Source organism: Tachysurus fulvidraco, chromosome 9 (assembly GCF_022655615.1).
Source record: "Tachysurus fulvidraco isolate hzauxx_2018 chromosome 9, HZAU_PFXX_2.0, whole genome shotgun sequence".
NCBI lineage: Eukaryota > Metazoa > Chordata > Actinopteri > Siluriformes > Bagridae > Tachysurus > Tachysurus fulvidraco.
The window spans coordinates 22,509,352-22,528,746 of record NC_062526.1 but is presented as its reverse complement, the minus strand read 5'-3'; the positions used below and the strand labels follow the sequence as shown (position 1 = coordinate 22,528,746).

Below are 19,395 nucleotides of genomic sequence, written 5' to 3'. Positions count from 1 at the left end.
TTGCACTACTGTGTAAAGAGAGTCCTAGAAGATTGTGCAACACATGATCCTCACAAATCTGTGGTTCTAAAATGGCATCAATATCAGTGGATTACAGTAATGTCACAAGAGTAAGGTTGAATTCTTTATTGATAGTCTATGGAGGGGACAGTTACTCCTTACGATAATATAGCATAGCTAATACACCTACTGGCATGTTTTTACTGAGTAAATCATAGAATGCTAATGACATGTGGATTGCACAGATAGTAACCAAAGCTTAGGTTTGAAATAGGGACAATGAGGCAGTGATTTTTCCTGCTGCACCACCACGCTGCTGTAAATAGCAGTGTGTATTCTGCAATATAGATTCAAAAGAACTGACACACACACATAGCAAAGCATAGGCTACAGCTTTAGACATACTCACTCACTCACTCACTCATTTTCTACCCCTTAACCGAACTAGGAGCCTGTGCCTATCTCAGGCGTCATCGGGCATCAAGGCAGGATTGCTTTAGACATACTTCTAATGTAAAAACGATTAGAATTATTAGAAAAGTGAGTTGGTTTGTTGTTGTTGTTGTTTTTTTTTTTTTACAATACCGGGTTAAACTAGCATTAGTTCTACTAGCTGATATAAATTGGCAAAGTCAAATTCTATCTAATGTAAATACTAAACATTATATGCTATTTTACTTCTGATTAATTCATCAGCAAATTACGGAGCAACAATGATTTATGTGATTTACATTTAACAAGTAGTAAAAGTTACAGATAGAACTATGACATGACATTAACCTAATTTCATACTTTATTATTTACTTATCAATGCCTGAAAATATTTGAAAGTAAAATTTTTTTTAATGTTGTCTGGATACTTCTGGAATACTATTTTGTCACATTACCTACAGGTATACGTTCACTAAATTAAAACTGATCTGTACTTTTCCACCCGTGAACAGTTTGCAGAAAGGTATTTATATTGAGATGCCACTTGGAGAGGAAACCCTAAATAAACTCCACACATAAGGTGATGGCAGACCATTAAACCTTGAACCCCAGAGATGTTGAAGGTTTGATGTTGAAGTATCTGTGTACCTGCTGGATAATATGTTAACAATATTTGTAGTTATAATTTATGTATGAAGAATTTCTCTTCTAAGCTATATTTTTTCATTTACAAAATAAACAGTCATATACAGATACACATATAAATAATGCCATTGCATTACATCGGCTCCCTCTGGCACAATATCTGTAAAAAGTTCTTTGACATAGAATTATCAGCAGATCTGAAATGTTTTCAGAATGCAAAAATGTTGTTTATCGGGAAACCGAAACCACATTTTAAACATGGTGGTTAAGACACCTCAAGATAGCAGATAGTTTCAAGCTATATATGGTTAGGTTTAGATGTACAACCATAAGTTATGGCAATGGCACCTGTATTGTGGTCTAGTAGGATGGTGTGAGTTATGTTTCATGCCATGTCACAAAATTCGGTTTATTCAAAGTTGTGAAAACGTCCGCCGTTTATCTGGCATGTCGGATTTGTCAGTCCCTTGCTGACTGGAAATTGGTAATGCTAAAAACTTAGGTAATGATGAAGGAATTTCAGAGTAAAATGAACTTTAACTTCAAGAGTTCAACACTGGACTACACACACACACACACACTGCATTTATACACACTGGACTATACATACACACTGCATTTAATTTAATATAATAATCTATCTGACAATAATCTGTTACCACTGGACATTTCCGTATCTGTTATGTATTTACATACATAACAGTATGTAAACTGTTTCGGTCTCTTAATTACTGTATGTAAATTGTTCTGCAATTTCTGGAGCACACTCCCAAGAATTTCACTCACCAAGGCACATGTGCTGTGGTGATGTGACAAGAAAAGTGATTTGACTTTTAATTTACTAGAAAATTCAGCTAAAATGACAAAACAGGAAATATACTAAAGTCATATATCCAATAATTACAAAATACTCAACTATATCCAAAGAATTAAGAAAAATGACAGACTGTCCAAAGTTTATAACTTTCCATGCTTTATTTGATCAGTAGTTTATTACCGCAATAAAGAAATAAAGTACACAGTCTTGCAATGGTCTGTATCTTCTGAAAATAGTAATCACTTTTCATCATCCAGGTAGTACAGGTCTTTATTTATGATACAGGCCATGTCCTGAGACATGGCTTGGTGTTGAACACATGGGACAGTAGATATTTTGTCCAAAACACGATTAAAAGGAAAAACAGATTTTTTTTATTTATAAAATTATGAAACAAAAATGTTTCAGCTGACAGATATTAAAATTATTCACCTGCATTAGAACCAGATTTATGGCTTTGTGGCACAAGTCCTCAAAATGGGTGTAGAATATTTATCTTAATGAATATTTATCTTGTAATCACAATTTAATTACAAAAAATAGAAAATGTTCATCCCAATTGGAATTAAAAAGACTAGCTTTTTGTTTCTCTCTAAATGGTCACATTATTCAAGGTGACTGCATATTAGATTGCTACAAAAAAATAAATAAATCTCAGAGCTTTTTCCCTTTCATTTTCTTTCCAATTTATGCTAAATCAAAGTTAATTATTACAAAAACTATATATAATTCTTTACATTTGCTTATGTACAAGGTTATAGTTAGCCAACCTTAAAATTGTCCTCATTAAAGCTTCGTTGTGAATAAAGATCATAGCAGCGTCTGGCTATCTCAGACACACTGTAATTTATTGGTTCCTAAAAAATATGTATAATATACCCATTTAAAGTAGACATTTGGGTAGAACACATTCATATAGAATGCAATTACATAATTTTTCAATTTGTGCAAATTTTTATAAGTGGTGAAAAAAAATTGTCAGTGACAGAGAATAGAAATTGAAACTCAGATCTTTTAAATTAACATGATCTCATTAATTTAGCTTTAAACAATATTTATCTTCAAACAAACCAGGCTTGATTTGCAAACAGTAGCTGGCTAGCATTAGGAGAATATGCCCAAACAATACTAACTAGCTGAAATTAGTAAAAATCCTGTAACAAATATTCCTAAAGCAAGGTAACTAGTTAGAATTAATGATGTTATTACGACAAAGCTAGATATATTTAGCAAAATATCCCAAACAAGCTTTAGGTAAATACCAAACAAAACTACCCAGGCAACATTTGCCCATATACTGAAACTCGCTGTCAGGAACAGAATGCCCCTAAACAAATCTAAGTAGCTAAAATCAACAAAAATTCACAAACAAAACTAAATAGCACCAACAGAATATCCTTAAACAAAACTAACTAGCTTAGATGAAAGAAAACCAAAGCTAGCTTGCCTTAGGAGAATATTTCCACACAAATGTAGCTAGCTAATATGAGTGAAAATCACCCCACACACCGAGCAAGTATTAAGAAAATATCTTCCAACAAAACTGAATAGGTAACATTTGTTAATGAATAGGTAACATTTGTTGATGTTACATTTGTCCCCAGACCAAGGTAGCAAGCATTAAGTAAGTTTTTTCTATGCAAAATTAACTAGCTATGATTTGTGAAAATCTAAGAAAGCTAGTCTAAGGATAATATCTACAAACAAGAGTTGAAACATGAGCAAAATCCACAAAGAAAGCTGGCTAGCATAAACAGGATATCCATTAGGAGAATATTTCCCCACAAAAGTAACTAGATACTACAAGTGAAAATCCCACAAAGAGTTTGCAGGCATTGTGAACATATTCCCCAGCAAAACTGATTATATTCAACCTTTGTTGTTACCTTTGCTAGCTAGCATGTATTTTCACATAAAAGTAACGAGTTAAGATTAGTGAAAAAATCTCTAAACTTGCTAACCTCAGAATAATCCATAATCAAAGCTAGTAACCACAAACAAGAGTTACTAGCTAACATGATCCCTAACATTGTTAGAAATAACAAACAACAACCCAAAAAAACAAACAAACATTAGGAAAATATTCCCCCAAGTGAAATTCCTCAGAGAAAACTAGTTAGCATTAGGCAACAATTTCTAGACAAAAATGGCCAAAAACTGGACAAAGAAAGCTAGCCATTTAAAGAAAAAAACAAAACAAAACAAAACAAAAAACATTAAAGCTAGCTAGCCAGCTAATGTTTGAAAATATATATTGGTGTAGGAGTTATTTTAAAACACAGGAAATCTGTCTTTAACTTAATTGAGGGAAAACTAAAATGTGTTTATTTTAACTGTATTTTTCTCATTTGGGGTTGGAATCTGTCTTCCAAGTGCTTTGCTTGGTCATTAAAATGACATAGAAGCATGAGCAATATACTGTATAATGCTACATAGACATTAATATGGAAGACCAAAAATAATGCCAAAGGTAATTTATATAAACAAACATACATTAAGAGAACATGAGACTGAGTTATTGTGTATACAAATGCTGTTATGCAGAAAAAGTCACCGTGAAGTCACTCTGATAAGGACATGAAAATATTTGATACGTTACTAACAGTCTCTGATGTGTCTGTTGGCTTGGTTTGGGTGAGGTGAAGAGCGTTTGGGATACAGGACAAGACTCAGCGTCCCTGCATGTCAGCGCTGCTTGGAGACCGAGTGGCGTTCAGATACTGCCAGCTGAAAAACGCCAAAATGGTAGCAGCAGAAAGATAAACGTGTGAGAAATTGTGAGCACGGGAAGGCAACGCTGCTTTGGAAAGAGTCTTTTCCTGGATGACTTCGAGTATGTACAGAGTGTTAGCCCGTGATGGATCAGAGTGTGACACTTTCTGCAGGATCTGTGAGGAGATAGAAGGAGGATTAAATTTGATTAGAATTAAGAGGACAAGAAAAGCAGATGGTGGAAATAACCAGTTTATTTATACCGACTTGTTGCTTAGAGATCGAAATATGAAGAAACTGAATGACAACGATCCCCAAAAAACTGGATACTGCTGATTTATACCGGAGTTTTGCTGGACAAATTAAACATTCGTGCAGCACCCTTCAGTTCAATTTTATTTGTATAGTGCAGTGGACATTGTCCTTAAGCAGCTTTGAAGAAATATAGAATTTCAAAAAATGAATTATAAATGTATCCTTATTGAGCACGTCAGTAGAGAGAGGTGACGGCAGCAATAAACCTCATTACTGCAGATTTCTACCAGAGAACTTAATTTTCCATCACACTCTTCGTCTTTATCCTTCTACATGGCTTAATCACATTCATGTTGTCTCAGGGAGTGTTTCCTTGCTACCGTTGCCTCTAGCTTGCTCATTACGGATCTACGGATCTGCACCCTGATATACAAATATAACTGAACTGACATTCCTTAGTGCAAATTTATGTAAACTTGGCTAAACTTTCAGACAAAAAAAAATTATTGATTTAAAAGTAAGTTTAGAAATAGTTTGTCTATTCCTAATAAACATTTTGAACTCTCTCACTTTCATTATTTAAAAGGCATAAATATATAACCAGTAGTGTTGATAGAAATATGTGTCCACTGTATAAAGTCCTCACCTCTTGGCTGTACTGTGCGATCATGCTCGTTACAGCTTGCATATTGGTGGCCTCCATCATCAGAGTGACAGCCTGCCCCTTCCTGATCTTCACCACCCCCTGAAACACCAGGGGGTTGTTGTAGCAGGCAGAGAGAGTCGCTATTGCCATCACCTGGTGACAGAGACACATTACATTGTTTGTCGTGTTCAAGATGAATTACAATCTCATGCGAAGAGATCATTTCTCAATTCCCATCCCACATTCCAATTGGAATTCCAAGTACAATGACAATTATTTTCTTCTCTGATATTCTGATGATCATATAAAAAAAAAAAAAGAAGAAGAGAGACTCGTCACAAATCACATACTCAGACACTAATCATTTACATTTGCAAAAAATTTCAAGATGGTCGACGACACTCTGGTGAACATGAGGTCTTATAAATGACTTAAATCAGCCCACATAGTGTGATCTGTGTTTTGCAAACAAGACAGTAGTGAGACCAGTTACGCTATATGGGTTAGAGACAGCAGCAGTGAGGAAAAGCCATGAGGCAGAGATGAGGATGTTGAGGTTCTCTTTAGGAGTGACGAGGATGAACAGGATTAAGAACCAGCACATCAGAGGGACAGCTCAGGTTGGCTGTTTTGGGGACAAGGTCACAGAGAGCTAGATTGAGATGGTTTGAACATGTACAGAGGAGGGCGATGGTTATATTGGTAGAAGGATGTGGGAGATGGAGCTCCCAGGTAAGAGGTCAAGAGGAAGGCCAAAGAGGAGATATTTGGATATGTTGAAAGTGGACATGAAGGTAATTGGTGCAAGAGTAAAGGATGCCGAAGATAGAGCAAGGTGGAAACAGATGGTTCTCTGGTGACCCCTAACGGGAAAATCCAAAGTAGAAGAAGAGGTGTGATACGCGTTTTCAACATTTTAAACATTCACTGTATCCTAAAGCTATGTGCGTTTGACATCATTATCCATTTACTGGGAAATGGTTTATAGTCCCAGTTAGTAAAAACAGTGATACTACCCTTCTAAAAATCATACATTTTACAGACTGTAAAGTACATAGTGTATAGTGTAAGTGTGTAGTACGTCATTTGGGACGCATCTTATGTTGAGCAAACTTGAGACCCACCTGTGGGATGGCGCAGAAGTTGAAGACACTCTGGTTGCGGAGGCGGGAAAGGTAAGCAATGACGTCGGGAACGTGGCGCAGGGCGTCCGTCACTAACATGTTAAGGCAGGACAGAGCTGAGCTCAGGTGCTGCGGTTCAGAAAAGTCTTCCAGACGAGAGGCAAACTGACTCCAAGCCTGTTGCATACACACATAGAATACAATTACAAACTAAAAACAACATGGTAAGTTAAGGTAAGTTATCTCTAAGAGATAACTTAATCACTGTTGCCATAACATTACTTTTATGTGGCTGAAGAACTCACTCTGCGTTCAGAAACCTTTTAATAGTCTTTTTAGAACAGCAGTCAGAAGCCACAACCGTCTCAAACTTAACTCTCAAACACCTAATGGTTACTTTGAGCGACGTATTAAGGCAGCACTATGCACCACCATCTTAACTGTACTGTAGCCTCCTAACCTGAAGTTAATTCGTAGCTATACATCACTCTGCCAATGTAACAAAACAAACAAACAAACAAACAAAAAAAGGTATAAACAATAACAGAATTTATAGGAGAGATCTTAAATGACAAACCAATCTCACACAAAAAAATCTCAATGTGGTCATTCATTTCATAACAAAATCCTAAATTTAATGGAAGGCGATATGACCTAACTTGATATGACACAACCTACGTGACCAGACTTACCTCCTCAGGCCAGAAGGATCGTCCTTCCTGCTGGTCCTCCAGGTAGTCTCTGATAATGTTAGTCTTCTGTAAAAAGAGGCCCATAGAGTTGGCCAGCTCAGTATCCCGACCTACCTCGGGGTCCTCTAGCAGGGATGCGGAGAAAAGTCGAGACAGACCGACACCTACCAGACCAGCCACGTAGTGACAATACTGCAGAGAAAACGTTACGTGTGAAATGTTATGACTCGATAAACTTATACGAAAGGTTCAGGCATTCTCACTGCCATGAGAAAAGAGTAAACACTTTTCATATCATTGTACTTCATTACAATCATTTATTTCCCCATATTTATACTTTAACTATTTTTGAAATTTAACCTTTATTTTTTGCATTGCAATTTAGTTTAGCATCCAGACTTGAGGTTTCTCCTTTGTTTCCCAAGCTTGAACCTTTTAACTAATAATAATAATAATAATAATAATAATAATAATAATAATAATAATAATAAAAATTAAGAAAATAAATAAATAAGGTACATATGGTTTTGCTAATTAGCCGACATTAACTGGCTATGTTTAAGTTATCCTGATATGCTTGCTAATGCTAGATTAGCCCAGCGTCATTTCCAGAGGCAGGTCAATTTCTAGCTCACGATAAATACGACATATTATCCACAGAATATTTCTGTTTAGATGAAATTGTCTGCAAACTTTGTAGCTTTTCGTTTTTTCTTCATACTTTCAAAAGCATTTTTGGCTAAAAACGTCCTCTTCTAATTGAGTAAGATTCTGACACATTAGCTCTACTTTCACTTCAGTTTAATTTCACAACCATGGTTATAAATGTGCTGTCTTTAGCCCTCTTCGGACGGGATTAGTTTTACGTGGGGGCGTGGAGTAACGCGATTTTACCTCAGGAGGTCTGTAATATTAATTGGCCAATTTGCACGGGACAAGACATCTCAGTAAAACTAGCAGAAGTGGGAGGGGTAACACGCTTGACGCACCACAGTAACCCCCTTGTCGTCATGTGCGTATGACGTTGCTTCCTGTTATCACCTGCGCAAACAGACAACATGACGCCAACAAGAAAAACGCGAAACTGGAGCAGAGAGGAAACGCTGTATTTAATCTCGGTTTGGGGAGAACGTCGGTTTCAGAGGCAGTTTGAGACCATGGTGCATATATATATTTATATTTATACATGTTATATAAAACAGTTAAATCCAGTCTAATGATTCTAATTGGATTGTGCTGGTAATAGACACTTACCTAGAGCTAAAAGAAGTTTTATGCTTCTAATGAGTGGTTTCGATCTTCTTTTTGCACTTGAGGTTTGCCACAGAGTTGGCCCACCACCTACAACGCAACCGAATGCTTCTTCAAGCGCCTCCACGCTTGCAACATTTAAACAGGAAATGACGGAATTTTACCGTACATATTTACAGCGGGTCGATTCGGACGGGATTAGTATTACCCGAGGTAATTTTTCCAGACCTTTTTACAGAAGGTAAAAGTCTCCGTAATCTTTACTGACATTCTCCGTAATGATTACCGAGATGGCACATTCGGAAGCTCTGGTAATAATTACTTTACCCCACGTCCCAACGTACAACTAGTCTCGTCCGAATAGGGCTTTTGTGTACATTAAAAAAATAAATAAATAATTCACCGTATCCCATTCCTGCATCGAGCCGACTTTCTTCTCAAGAAATTCTGCCATCCCGACCCCCATTCGGAGGCAAATGTCTGAAATAACATCCTGATATTCCTGTGCTAGGTTCCTGAACTCAACTGAAATCTGCACAAAATGAACACATGATCATTAAACAAAAAAGGAAAAATGTTTACAATTTAAAAGTTTAAAATGTCTATACTTCACCACACCATCAGACACTAGCGACTAAGTTTTATTTTAAACACCCTCACAAATGGTGTCTGGTTTCAGAATAATAACAACTTATAGACTGTTTCTTGTCTTTGTTTCATTGTGTATTACCGACGGGAAATCTTCAAGAACTTGTCTGTCTTTCTCGTTGCTCTCCATAAAACACCAATCTGGTTGGTAGAGGAAAGTGTGGAAATGATGCAGGAGAGGGACTTTTTTGTCCAAAGGAATGCTCATATCATCCTCAACCGTGTCCAGGGCTCGAAGAACTAAATAGAATATACACACTGCATGACTAATGGAAAGAGAGACGGAGAGAGAGAGAGAGGAAGAGAGAGAATCAGAGTAATTCAGAGTAACTGTTCCGATTACAGTGCTTATCCCATAAACTGGCACAAATAGGGATATACTGAATCCTGGACATTAGAGATTAAAAGATATTGTTTCATGAATGAATCCCTTTAAACATTTGTGGAACCAGGATTAAAACAACAAAAATAGGTTAGATATGAAAAAGTGAGGCTACAGCTGATTTCCTCCAAGCCCAGGTTGTATATTCAGACTGCAGCTCATCAGTGATAACAAACTGACAAACAAACTGTCCAATCAAATTACTGTACACCTTTGAAAGATTACCACCAATTATTGAAGTCTAAATATTATTCTTTAATTTTGGGTTCACTTTTTTTTTTTTACTATATTCAATGAGATTGAGTTAGACATAAAAGGAAAATAATTTTCTTTTACTAAACAAAGAAATAACGACATTAGCAGACAATTCGTGCCTTATTTGAGTAATAGTGTAATCTCTATTAGGTATTGGCCCAGATTGTGCTGAGACAGACTGACATGTTTTCCTGGAGTTCAAAAAATATCCTCTTTTCGAGTAAAAAGTGACAAAGGAATTCCTGATTGAAACGATTGTCTTAACAACAACAGGAAGTGACTCTAGCAATCATGCAAACTTATTAAAAAACCCCCAAAACAGTCCACATTCATGCATGCAATCATGCCATAAAAACATGCGTCATATATCAACAAACCTCATGCAGACAAAAACAATAATACTGTGTGCGTAACAAAGTACAGCATGTGATAGCCTAGTGGTTAAGGTGTTGGGCTACCGATCAGAAGGTTGCAAGTTCGAATCCCAGCTTACCAAATCTCAAAAATTACACTTGTTTACTTGAGGCAGGGAACTTTTGCAAGTTGGTGTATTTTTCTTACCGCAGCTGTCCGTCCAGGGCCTGAATCACAGCCGCGAAGCTCCTGCTCGTTTGGTTCAGGTAAACATAACACGCCCTCAAACTCTCGCTCATGGACTCCTGGACAGAAGAGCAAAACAAATGCGTTGGATATCGGTGAAGGCCGGTGGTGTAGTGGTGCAGCGGGCGGGCGAGTAGCGCACAGCCCTCCTGAGCGCCTCGTCTCCCGCAGCCCACCGGAGCAGAGCGCGGAGCTGAGGCCGTGTTGCGCACTGACAGCGTGCGCTTAAACACAGAGAACGGCGCCGTGCTCTTACAACAAACCCCCGCCATATATATAGGAGTCAAGTGTTTGTAGGAGTCATAGCATGCGGACAAGGTGCTGGAGTCGACACGACGAAAGGACGCAGGATATATATATATATATAAGTAAACAGCTGTAACTCGAGCTGACACTTTAACGCAACTTTCACCCCCCGCCCACTTTCAGTTAGATTTTTTTTTTTTTGTGGGGGGAAGTTAGCAGTGATGTGTCGTTTATGAAAGAGTCGACTCTTTATGCTGGAGTCGACTCACCAACAAAACCTGCTGAATGTTCAGTATTGTGAATTAAGAAATCTTTAATGCTTTGAAACGCCCACAGTGTAACTGACCAGATGGTATCTAGGGAATACTAGTAACACCCAAGTTCTGCAGAAAAATGCCACATCTGGTTAGAAAGATAAGACGTGTGTGTGTGTGTGTGTGTGTGTGTGTGTGTGTGTGTGTGTGTGTGTGTGTGTGTGTGTGTGTGTGTGTAAAACGCTTATTTTGTTTTGCTAAAGTTAAATATAAAGTATGATTCAATTCAATTGTAAGCAAAGACAGACACGTTTAACCAGTTTGTATTAAATTTTTTTAGAAACGATTCGTTTGGGATCCAAAAGAATCGGCTCTTACAGAAGAGCTGAGTCGATTGCTCCGACTCACAGAAAAGAGCCGAGATTTTTATTAGTAATAGTTTATGTGGTGCTTTTCAAGTTTCCTGTGGCCATATATTATAGTATAGCATCAAAATATACCTTACTCAACAGGTCCCTGAAGACATGTACATACTGTATACTACCCCCTTGCAGAACACTGTATGTGAGCAAGGAAAACGTCTCTCATGATGTGTATACACAGATACACTATATGGCCAAATGTTCACGGACACCTGGCCATCACACAGTACATCATATGCAGGTGTATAGAAGAAGAAGATTTTATTCTGTCACATATACATACAAATTCTTTCTTCGCATATACCAACTTTGGAGGTTGGGGTCAGAGCACAGGGTCAGCCATGGTACAGGACCCTGGAGCAGAAAGGTTCAAGGGCCCAACAATGGCAGCTTGAATGCTGGTGCTTCAACCCCATTCCTCATTAACTGCTTGAGCCACCACCGCCACTGAATAAGATGCATCTGTATGATGTTGTATGATGTAGCTTTACATTTTGTCTAAACTGGAACTAAAAAGCCCAAACCATCCAGCATTACAGTGCTCCTCTAGACAAGCAAGCTCGATGAAGACATGATGTAGAAGATCCCTGCACAGATCTCTAACCTCAACCAAGCTAAACACCTGACTGAGCACCAGGCCTCTTCATTCTGACTAATGCTTTTGTGGAATGGCATGCCTGACATGCATATATAGGTGTAATGAACAGGTGTACACAAACCTTTGGATACAGTATAGTTTATTTGTGTTCATATATAAATTTCTGTCTTTTTATCTCTGTAATGCATTGTCGTGCATGCAAACACAACTGTTTTATAAGAGCTGTCAAGCATGCGCACCACACACACACACACACACACACACACACACACACACACACACACACACACACACACACACACGTGCGCAAACACACACATACACACACGCGCGCACACACACATACATACACACACACATATACATACACACAAGCGCAAACACACACATACACACACACATATACATACACACAAGCGCAAACACACACATACACACACATATACATACGCACGCACACACATATACACACACAGGCACACGCGCACACACATATATACATACAGACACACGCACACAGATATGTACATACAGACACACGCGCACACATATACATACAGACACACGCGCACACACAGACACACGCGCACACATATACATACAGACACACGCACACACACACACACACGCACGCACACACAGACACACGCACACACAGACACACGCGCACACACACAGTAATCCCACAAATCTCATTACAAGAAATGTAATGCTATTGATTTGCAAAATTAAACCTTTCAGAAGATAAAAACATTATTTTGTTGCTGAAAAAAGCTAATTTAGGGATAAATGCACATCTTTCCTTAATCCCAAACTGAACATTAGTGAGTATGTTAGTAGGCTATCTAATTCCACAGGACAACATGTTCCGTAAAACAAGCGTATACATAATATTTTATGCTTAATAGCAAAGTTACAGAAGGAGAAATAATTACTTACGTAATCCAGTTTGGGCATCACAGTCCGACAGCCTCCCATTTTGAATTTGAAAAGGTTGTATATTTCCTCCGGATGTCCTAAAGACTTGAGAATATCCATTTTATTTATTTACTATTAATGTTTCAGTTTAACATGGGGTGAGAGTGTGTGCACCGGCTTTTCACGTATTTTTTTTGTTTATTCTGGTAAGCTTTAAATGCGCATGAAACGTCAGATCAACTGAGGTTTGTGATTGGTTTCGTGTCATGGGCTCAGAATGGAGCAGCCAATAGGCGTCCAGATCGGCTGGTGTGATGCCCCGCCTCTCAAAGCGTGTGCTGGCTTTAGAGTCGAGCAAAGCTCTGATTGGCTGTGAGCTAAATCAAGTTGATCCTTAAATATTATTATCAAAACAATGTATATATAGATGTTTGCATGCATGGATATGATTAGAGATGGTTTTTTTTTATTCAAAAAGTATTAAATACATCGAATACATTTCTTTCCTGTGTAATATATTCTCAAATCATTTTCCTTTAGACTTTAAATAATAAAAAGCAACCAAAGAGTCTCGTTTGATTTTCATCGATTTAATTAAGTTCCTCTGAAAGATCAGCTACTCTGAGAAAAACAAAAAATCTGACAGAAAGTTCAATGCAATGTTACAGCTCTTAATATTTGTCCTTTTACAATGTAGTGTCCTTGTACAACACATTGAGGTTAACCATAATAAGGTGTCAATACATACAGTATACATACATTTTTATATATTGCAAAAACAAAACAAAATAAAAAATTCACGGGCAGAACATTTTTCTCACAGTTGAGTAATATTAAAAAAAAAAAAAAGTTAACACTTGAAACTATTACCTGGATCCTCATCTACATCTATGCTGACTTACATTTTGGGACCCAGTGCTGCAGGCTACCTATGAACATAAAGAAAGACTCAACCCTGTTTGCTTCAAGTCAATAAATATTAGGTGTTTTTCTTAAAATGATGAGAAAAAAAAAAACGAATTAAAGTGAAAAATTTGCAGTGCATTACATTGAACATTATTTTACGTTAATTATTGAAAGATAAATGTTGGTTCGGGAAGAATTGTGACACTGAAATCTTGGTCAAGTATTTTTTTCTTTTTAATTTTTTTTTCTTTTTGCTTACTTTTCTTTTGCAATTCAAGGAACGAAAAATGACAAGCCTCTCATTGTCACATTAGGTGTGTTACTTCATATTAAATAACTACTTCACAAGATAAATTCACAGTATTAATAGTTGTCGCTTATTCTGGAGTCAAACTGTTACTCAAACAGGATAGAGGAGTGCTTTATATGTCCTCTTTTAGACAATTCTCTTATGGATCAGATTTTTTTCTTGTGATTCTTGGACAGGGAGTGTACTTTTTTATGTATAATGAAAGCTAGTAGTAAACACAAAGAGGTTTTCAGTATTACGACACTTATTGCAATGAAGGAAAGAATTAAAGGCACATGGGGTTGTTTAGTTGTCATATTATAAATACTGAAGACACTGAATAAGTGGAATAATTCCAGCAGTCTGTGAGTGAATGATTTTGTCCAGGTTACGTTCCTGTACGCTGGTCTCAGGTATCAGACATAATGCGTCACTGACCCTTGATTTGCCTGATTAGGCTTCTTTCTGCTTGCTTTCTGACTTCCACGTTATTTTCCACTGTGTCATGGTTGTGTTTGACATGTATTAGGTGGTTTCTTTTTGGGTTGCCATCCCTAGTTTGGTATTAGTTCTGACGCACGCTGCAACGTCTGACTGGTCAACAGCAGGTTCATGTGAGGATCAGGCTGTTCCAAGGCTCGTTTTTGGAGCTGGGTGCTACATTATGGGCTCCTGAAGAAAGCTTCAGAGATGAAGCCCCACTTTGGCCTGCCATGTATGAGATCTAGATAGAAAACACCAGCAGTTATTACGAGTACTACTCGACCTCAAACCTAGACATGTTTATTAGACTAAACAAAACCTACATGCAGATCTTGTGTGCTCACCTGTGTATGTAGGTTATGATGAGAATAGTGAGTGAGCGTGTCCGGCTCGGTCTTGATCGAGCGGGGTTCTACCACGTTGCCGCCAGTGCTGGCTGCATTAGAAGGGGCATGGCTATCATTCCCAGGTGTTCCTGTCAATCATCATATCAAAACTCTTTATTATTTGTTCATTTATCTTTAATGATGTATTTGTTTCATTCTCATGTGTCTGTTTGAACATCCACAAACCTCCTACAGATTTATTTTAGGAATATAATTTAACTACTCTATTCATAATCCTCATTTATCATATGAAAGTTTAATTATTAGACTTTACTAGAGACCGAATCTTATGAAAGTGCACATGTGATTATGAAGAAAATCAACATTAGAGAAATTTTGTCTAGTAATAAATTATATATAATATTCTTAGAATTATTTGCATGAATTTCAGTGTTTATTAGGATCAGGGTGTTGTTTTAACACCCACTTCAATGGAAGGGATAAAACTCACGGAAAGCCCAAAGAATATACGGAAGAGCTAACGTGGTCAATATCACAAATTGGCTTCAATTTAAATACTGACCTACAAATTGTACAACATCTTGAACAATCGTTTTTGTGTAAGAATATTCAAAATAACAATAAAAGAATTCCAGGCATTTGGACCCCAGTGTATATATACTATAAAAGTTGAAAAAAAAAAAAAAAGTAGACCCCTAGACTACGTTACACTGACCCCTGGGGTGCTTCCCACCACCACCTGCTTTGAGAACCACAGTGTAACACATACCAGGCTTCGGCTTGTTGAGGTTTTTGGGTTTGCGCTTGCGGGTCTGAATACCTTCCTTTTTCATGGCGAGAGGACGAGGAACCTGTGTGGAGAAAAAAAAAGTTTAATCCATGCACACCTATATTAGTCTCTTTCAAAGATCTTTTTTAACCTGATAGAAATGATAGAAAATGATATCATTCCGAATTCTTGAAATAGTCTTGCATTCATAATAAGTTTTTGTTTAATGACTTGATATTTTATATTGCTCTAAATGGTAAACATCCATCTTTTGTCTTTGGGTCTCTTCATGCTGGCAGGAGCTGAATCAGTAGTCTAGTTATTTTGGATTTTATAGTCTGTCATCATGCAGATGATTGTTGCTTTGTCTTTTACCCCATGTAGCTTCATGTAGAGTCCACAGGCATTACACACAGGCTCTCCTTCTGCATTTCGTCTCCACAGAGTGGTGGTTGTGGTGTGGCAGTTAGTACAGGATAGACCGACTCTCCTGGAAGCAGACTGTGTAGGAAGGTATAAGAAGAATTCAGAAAAAAAAATTGAATTTGTGCACGTTATTTTATTTGGCCTCATAATATTAACTTCTGGCCTTAATAGATTTGATATTTAATTCTTGGCTAAATATTATTACAAAATATCCAGCAGTCACCACAATACTTAAAAACCTATTAAATTATATGTTTGCATAATATACAGTGCTATAACATTTACCATATGCTACGATAGCCGTAATCTTATTATATCCTTTGTTGTTATGTGATGTGATGTCGTTATGGGATGTGGTAGCTCAGTGGTTAAGGGTGTTGGGCTACTGATCAGAAGGTCCTAGGTTCGAACCCCAAGCTGCCACTGCTGGGCCCCTGAGCAAGGCCCTTAACCCTCAGTTGCTCAGTTGTAAGTCACTCTGGATAAGGGTGTCTGCTAAATGCCGTAAATGTATTTCGATAATATGAAATTCTTTCAGTTGCTAATCCAGTAGCACATGTGGATAAAGATGTAAGAACATCACTCAAATTTCACAGTTATTCGCTTCACATCCAAACACAAATGAACAGTGCAGGAAAGTGGATTTGACTCACGAGTCGTCTCTGCGGTTTGATCAGTGGCCTGTTAATGCCATTCATTTTATGGTAGAGTCCACATGCATTACACAGGTAATGACCAGTCCCGTCTCGCCGCCACAAAGGAGTGGACATGGCTCCACAGTTCACACACTCTCGGCCTTCTGCGAAATCATCGAACAGATCTAAAAGACAACGAGTCAGAGAAAGAAAGCGTTTAGATGATTCACAAGCTCTGAAATTAGTTTCCTGAAATTGTTGTGCCCTTTATCTATAGTAATGTGTCTTTCTTGGAGTATTATAACATTTTAAAAACACAAACAGATATGAGTTGCTGTTTTTTTTTTAGTTTTATTAAACTTTATATACTTATAGTATCCAAGCACAGTTAGCCTAGATGTGCTTCTATGCAGAGTGAATGTTATCTTTAAATATAAAATAAACTGCTTCAGTAGTTTGTTGTGTAACATATGCTGTAATGCTGTTTCTTATATCGGGTTAGCTAGCTACACGTAGATCTATTATTTACCAGCTAGCTTGTAAAATGTTAGCATGACTAGCATTCATTTTGCTATCTTCTTAAATATCTAATGGTTTATACCTTATAATAGAAATAGATTTTTTTTTAAAAAAATGAGAGATGCTAATGGTTAGCTATCAAAAAACAAATTAAAACAAAAAAAATAAATCCACTTAAATTTCTAAAGAAGTTCACTTCATTTTGTTCAGTGTAGTGTTATATAAAGATTTTTATTTTATCTTAGCACTGGTAAATACAGTATAGTTGGCTAACTATATATCTTTATATTTGCTATCGAGTTAGCGCTAATGGTTAATACCCAAACAAAGTTAGCTAGGGAAATAACAACTAGGTGAATAATCGTTAAAATTATCGATGTATAAGATGTGTATTTTGGTAACAGGCTATCAATTTTGATGTTTTTAAATTTCCGAAGACGTTCACTTTATATTGTTTCATGTAGCGTTATATAAAAGTTTTCTTAATTTCATCTTATCACTGGTAAATATAGTTGTCTAACTGCATATATGAGAAGTCGTTCACTTAAAACGCACATAGGATTTAAGGATTTAATAAACTGCTTCATGGCATCTCTACGATCCACCATTTCTTCGATCCACCAAAAACTGTTGGGTGTTTTGACCAGCAGGAGGGGTCATTTCTCATGTTTTATCCCTAGGCATCTGGTGATGAGGTTCTGTTTTTTCTCAGCTTGAGACAGCTCCTCTTTTGATAACAAAAATCTCTTCTGTATATAGAGCGCAAAAAAATTGAGCTAATCTTTATTAATGGAAACAACACAAAGTGCCTGATAGAGCTGCTTAACCACCATGCTGAAGGATCTGATCAGTGTGAACAAGTGGGAATAAGAGAAAACATTTTCTCTCTGTCTTTATTTCATTATTGTGGCTATGCCTTTTAAATGGGTGTCAAACAAATGCAATTTATAGCAATTCACTTCCCGAAATTGATAAAAGACTCTCTCATATATATATATATATATATATATATATATATATATATATATATATATATATATATATATATATATATATATATATATATATATATATATAGTCACTTTGCTTCTGCAAAATAAGGTACATTCATAATACAGTATACAGTAAGGAGATTACGAGATTACTGTATATAATTAACTACTACGTTATCAGTTCTTTAACGTTGTATTTCCCCATAAGTCATAACCTTTAGAGCAAAAGTAATTTAATATGACGTGGAAAGAACAACATCCTTAAATGTAGAATGTGCATGTAAAACATTCAATCAATCAATTTAAAATCAAAGCAGGGAGCGACATATTATATAATAAGCGTAATGTTGTGTCAATTAATTCATATAAATGGTTTATAATATTATAATATGAATAAATATTTTGGAATAAAGTATTTATTTTTTGTTTCATCGTTGTTGTATTATAAATGCACTAGAATTAAGTAAAAAAGAATACTTTACTTAAATTTCACTTTTACTGCATCTACAATAAATATTATCAGTTGCCACTTTATTAGGAACACACATCTGCACACATCTTCTTTTGCTATTTTTCTGCATTAAATAATTCAGCCACATATGTAACTGTAATAAGCTTCGACTGTGGGATGATTTTTGGTAACAGATGAGATGATTTTGAGTTTTTCAGAAATATCTGTAAAGGAATCTGAGAATAGATTGGGCATCAAAACCGAAGTCAATAATTATCAAATTGGTCACCGCTTCAATCTACGTATCTGATAACCTCAGGAATGTGGATGTTACAGAACTGGACACACACTGAACTGCTACAATTTTAACCTTGAGATTGGTGACAGACAGCACACACAAGCAGAACACTAATGAACAGAGAAACTTTGCCAACGTCTGTCAGTACATCCTCTCACCATATACACATGTAGGGATGTGGTAGCCTAGTGTTTATTAAGGTGCTGGACTACCACTTGGAAGGTTGTAAGTTTGCTTCCCCCGTCCACAATACTGCCATTGTTGGGCCCCTGAGCAAGGCCCTTAACATTCAGTTGTATAAAATGAGATAAAATGTAAGTTGCTAAATATTGGAAATATAAATATACAGTACAAACATGCAGATGGTTTTGTTTGTAAATCAG

At 36.7% G+C, this 19,395-nt stretch overlaps 2 protein-coding genes across 4 annotated transcripts in view; both read right to left on the bottom strand.

Annotated features, from left to right (window-relative positions):
• Window positions 1–2,028: 2,028 nt before the first annotated feature.
• Window positions 2,029–13,087, bottom strand: fdft1 (farnesyl-diphosphate farnesyltransferase 1). Of its 3 annotated transcripts, XM_027177164.2 has the most exons (8): window positions 12,919–13,087; window positions 10,421–10,518; window positions 9,305–9,488; window positions 8,978–9,106; window positions 7,324–7,515; window positions 6,632–6,808; window positions 5,508–5,660; window positions 2,029–4,782 (listed from the first exon to the last, which is right to left on the bottom strand). In XM_027177164.2, the coding sequence occupies exons 1-8, from the start codon at window positions 13,015–13,017 to the stop codon at window positions 4,564–4,566; spliced, it is 1,251 nt and encodes a 416-aa protein (XP_027032965.1). In that variant the 5' UTR covers window positions 13,018–13,087; the 3' UTR covers window positions 2,029–4,563. The 3 variants fall into 3 exon arrangements, with proteins under 3 accessions (XP_027032965.1, XP_027032964.1, XP_027032966.1); XM_027177163.2 differs by lacking the exon at window positions 12,919–13,087 and having other exon boundaries at window positions 10,421–10,893; XM_027177165.2 differs by lacking the exon at window positions 12,919–13,087 and having other exon boundaries at window positions 9,305–9,462; window positions 10,421–10,690.
• A 254-nt stretch (window positions 13,088–13,341) lies between these two features.
• Window positions 13,342–19,395, bottom strand: part of gata4 (GATA binding protein 4) — a 10,016-nt gene continuing 3,962 nt past the window's right edge. Inside the window, exons 2-6 of the mRNA XM_027177077.2 lie at window positions 16,771–16,937; window positions 16,067–16,192; window positions 15,692–15,773; window positions 14,920–15,050; window positions 13,342–14,816 (exon numbers count right to left, since the gene is read on the bottom strand). Of these exons, the coding sequence (XP_027032878.1) occupies window positions 14,703–14,816; window positions 14,920–15,050; window positions 15,692–15,773; window positions 16,067–16,192; window positions 16,771–16,937 (620 nt within the window). The 3' untranslated portion in view covers window positions 13,342–14,702. The remainder of the gene's footprint in view (window positions 14,817–14,919; window positions 15,051–15,691; window positions 15,774–16,066; window positions 16,193–16,770; window positions 16,938–19,395) is intronic.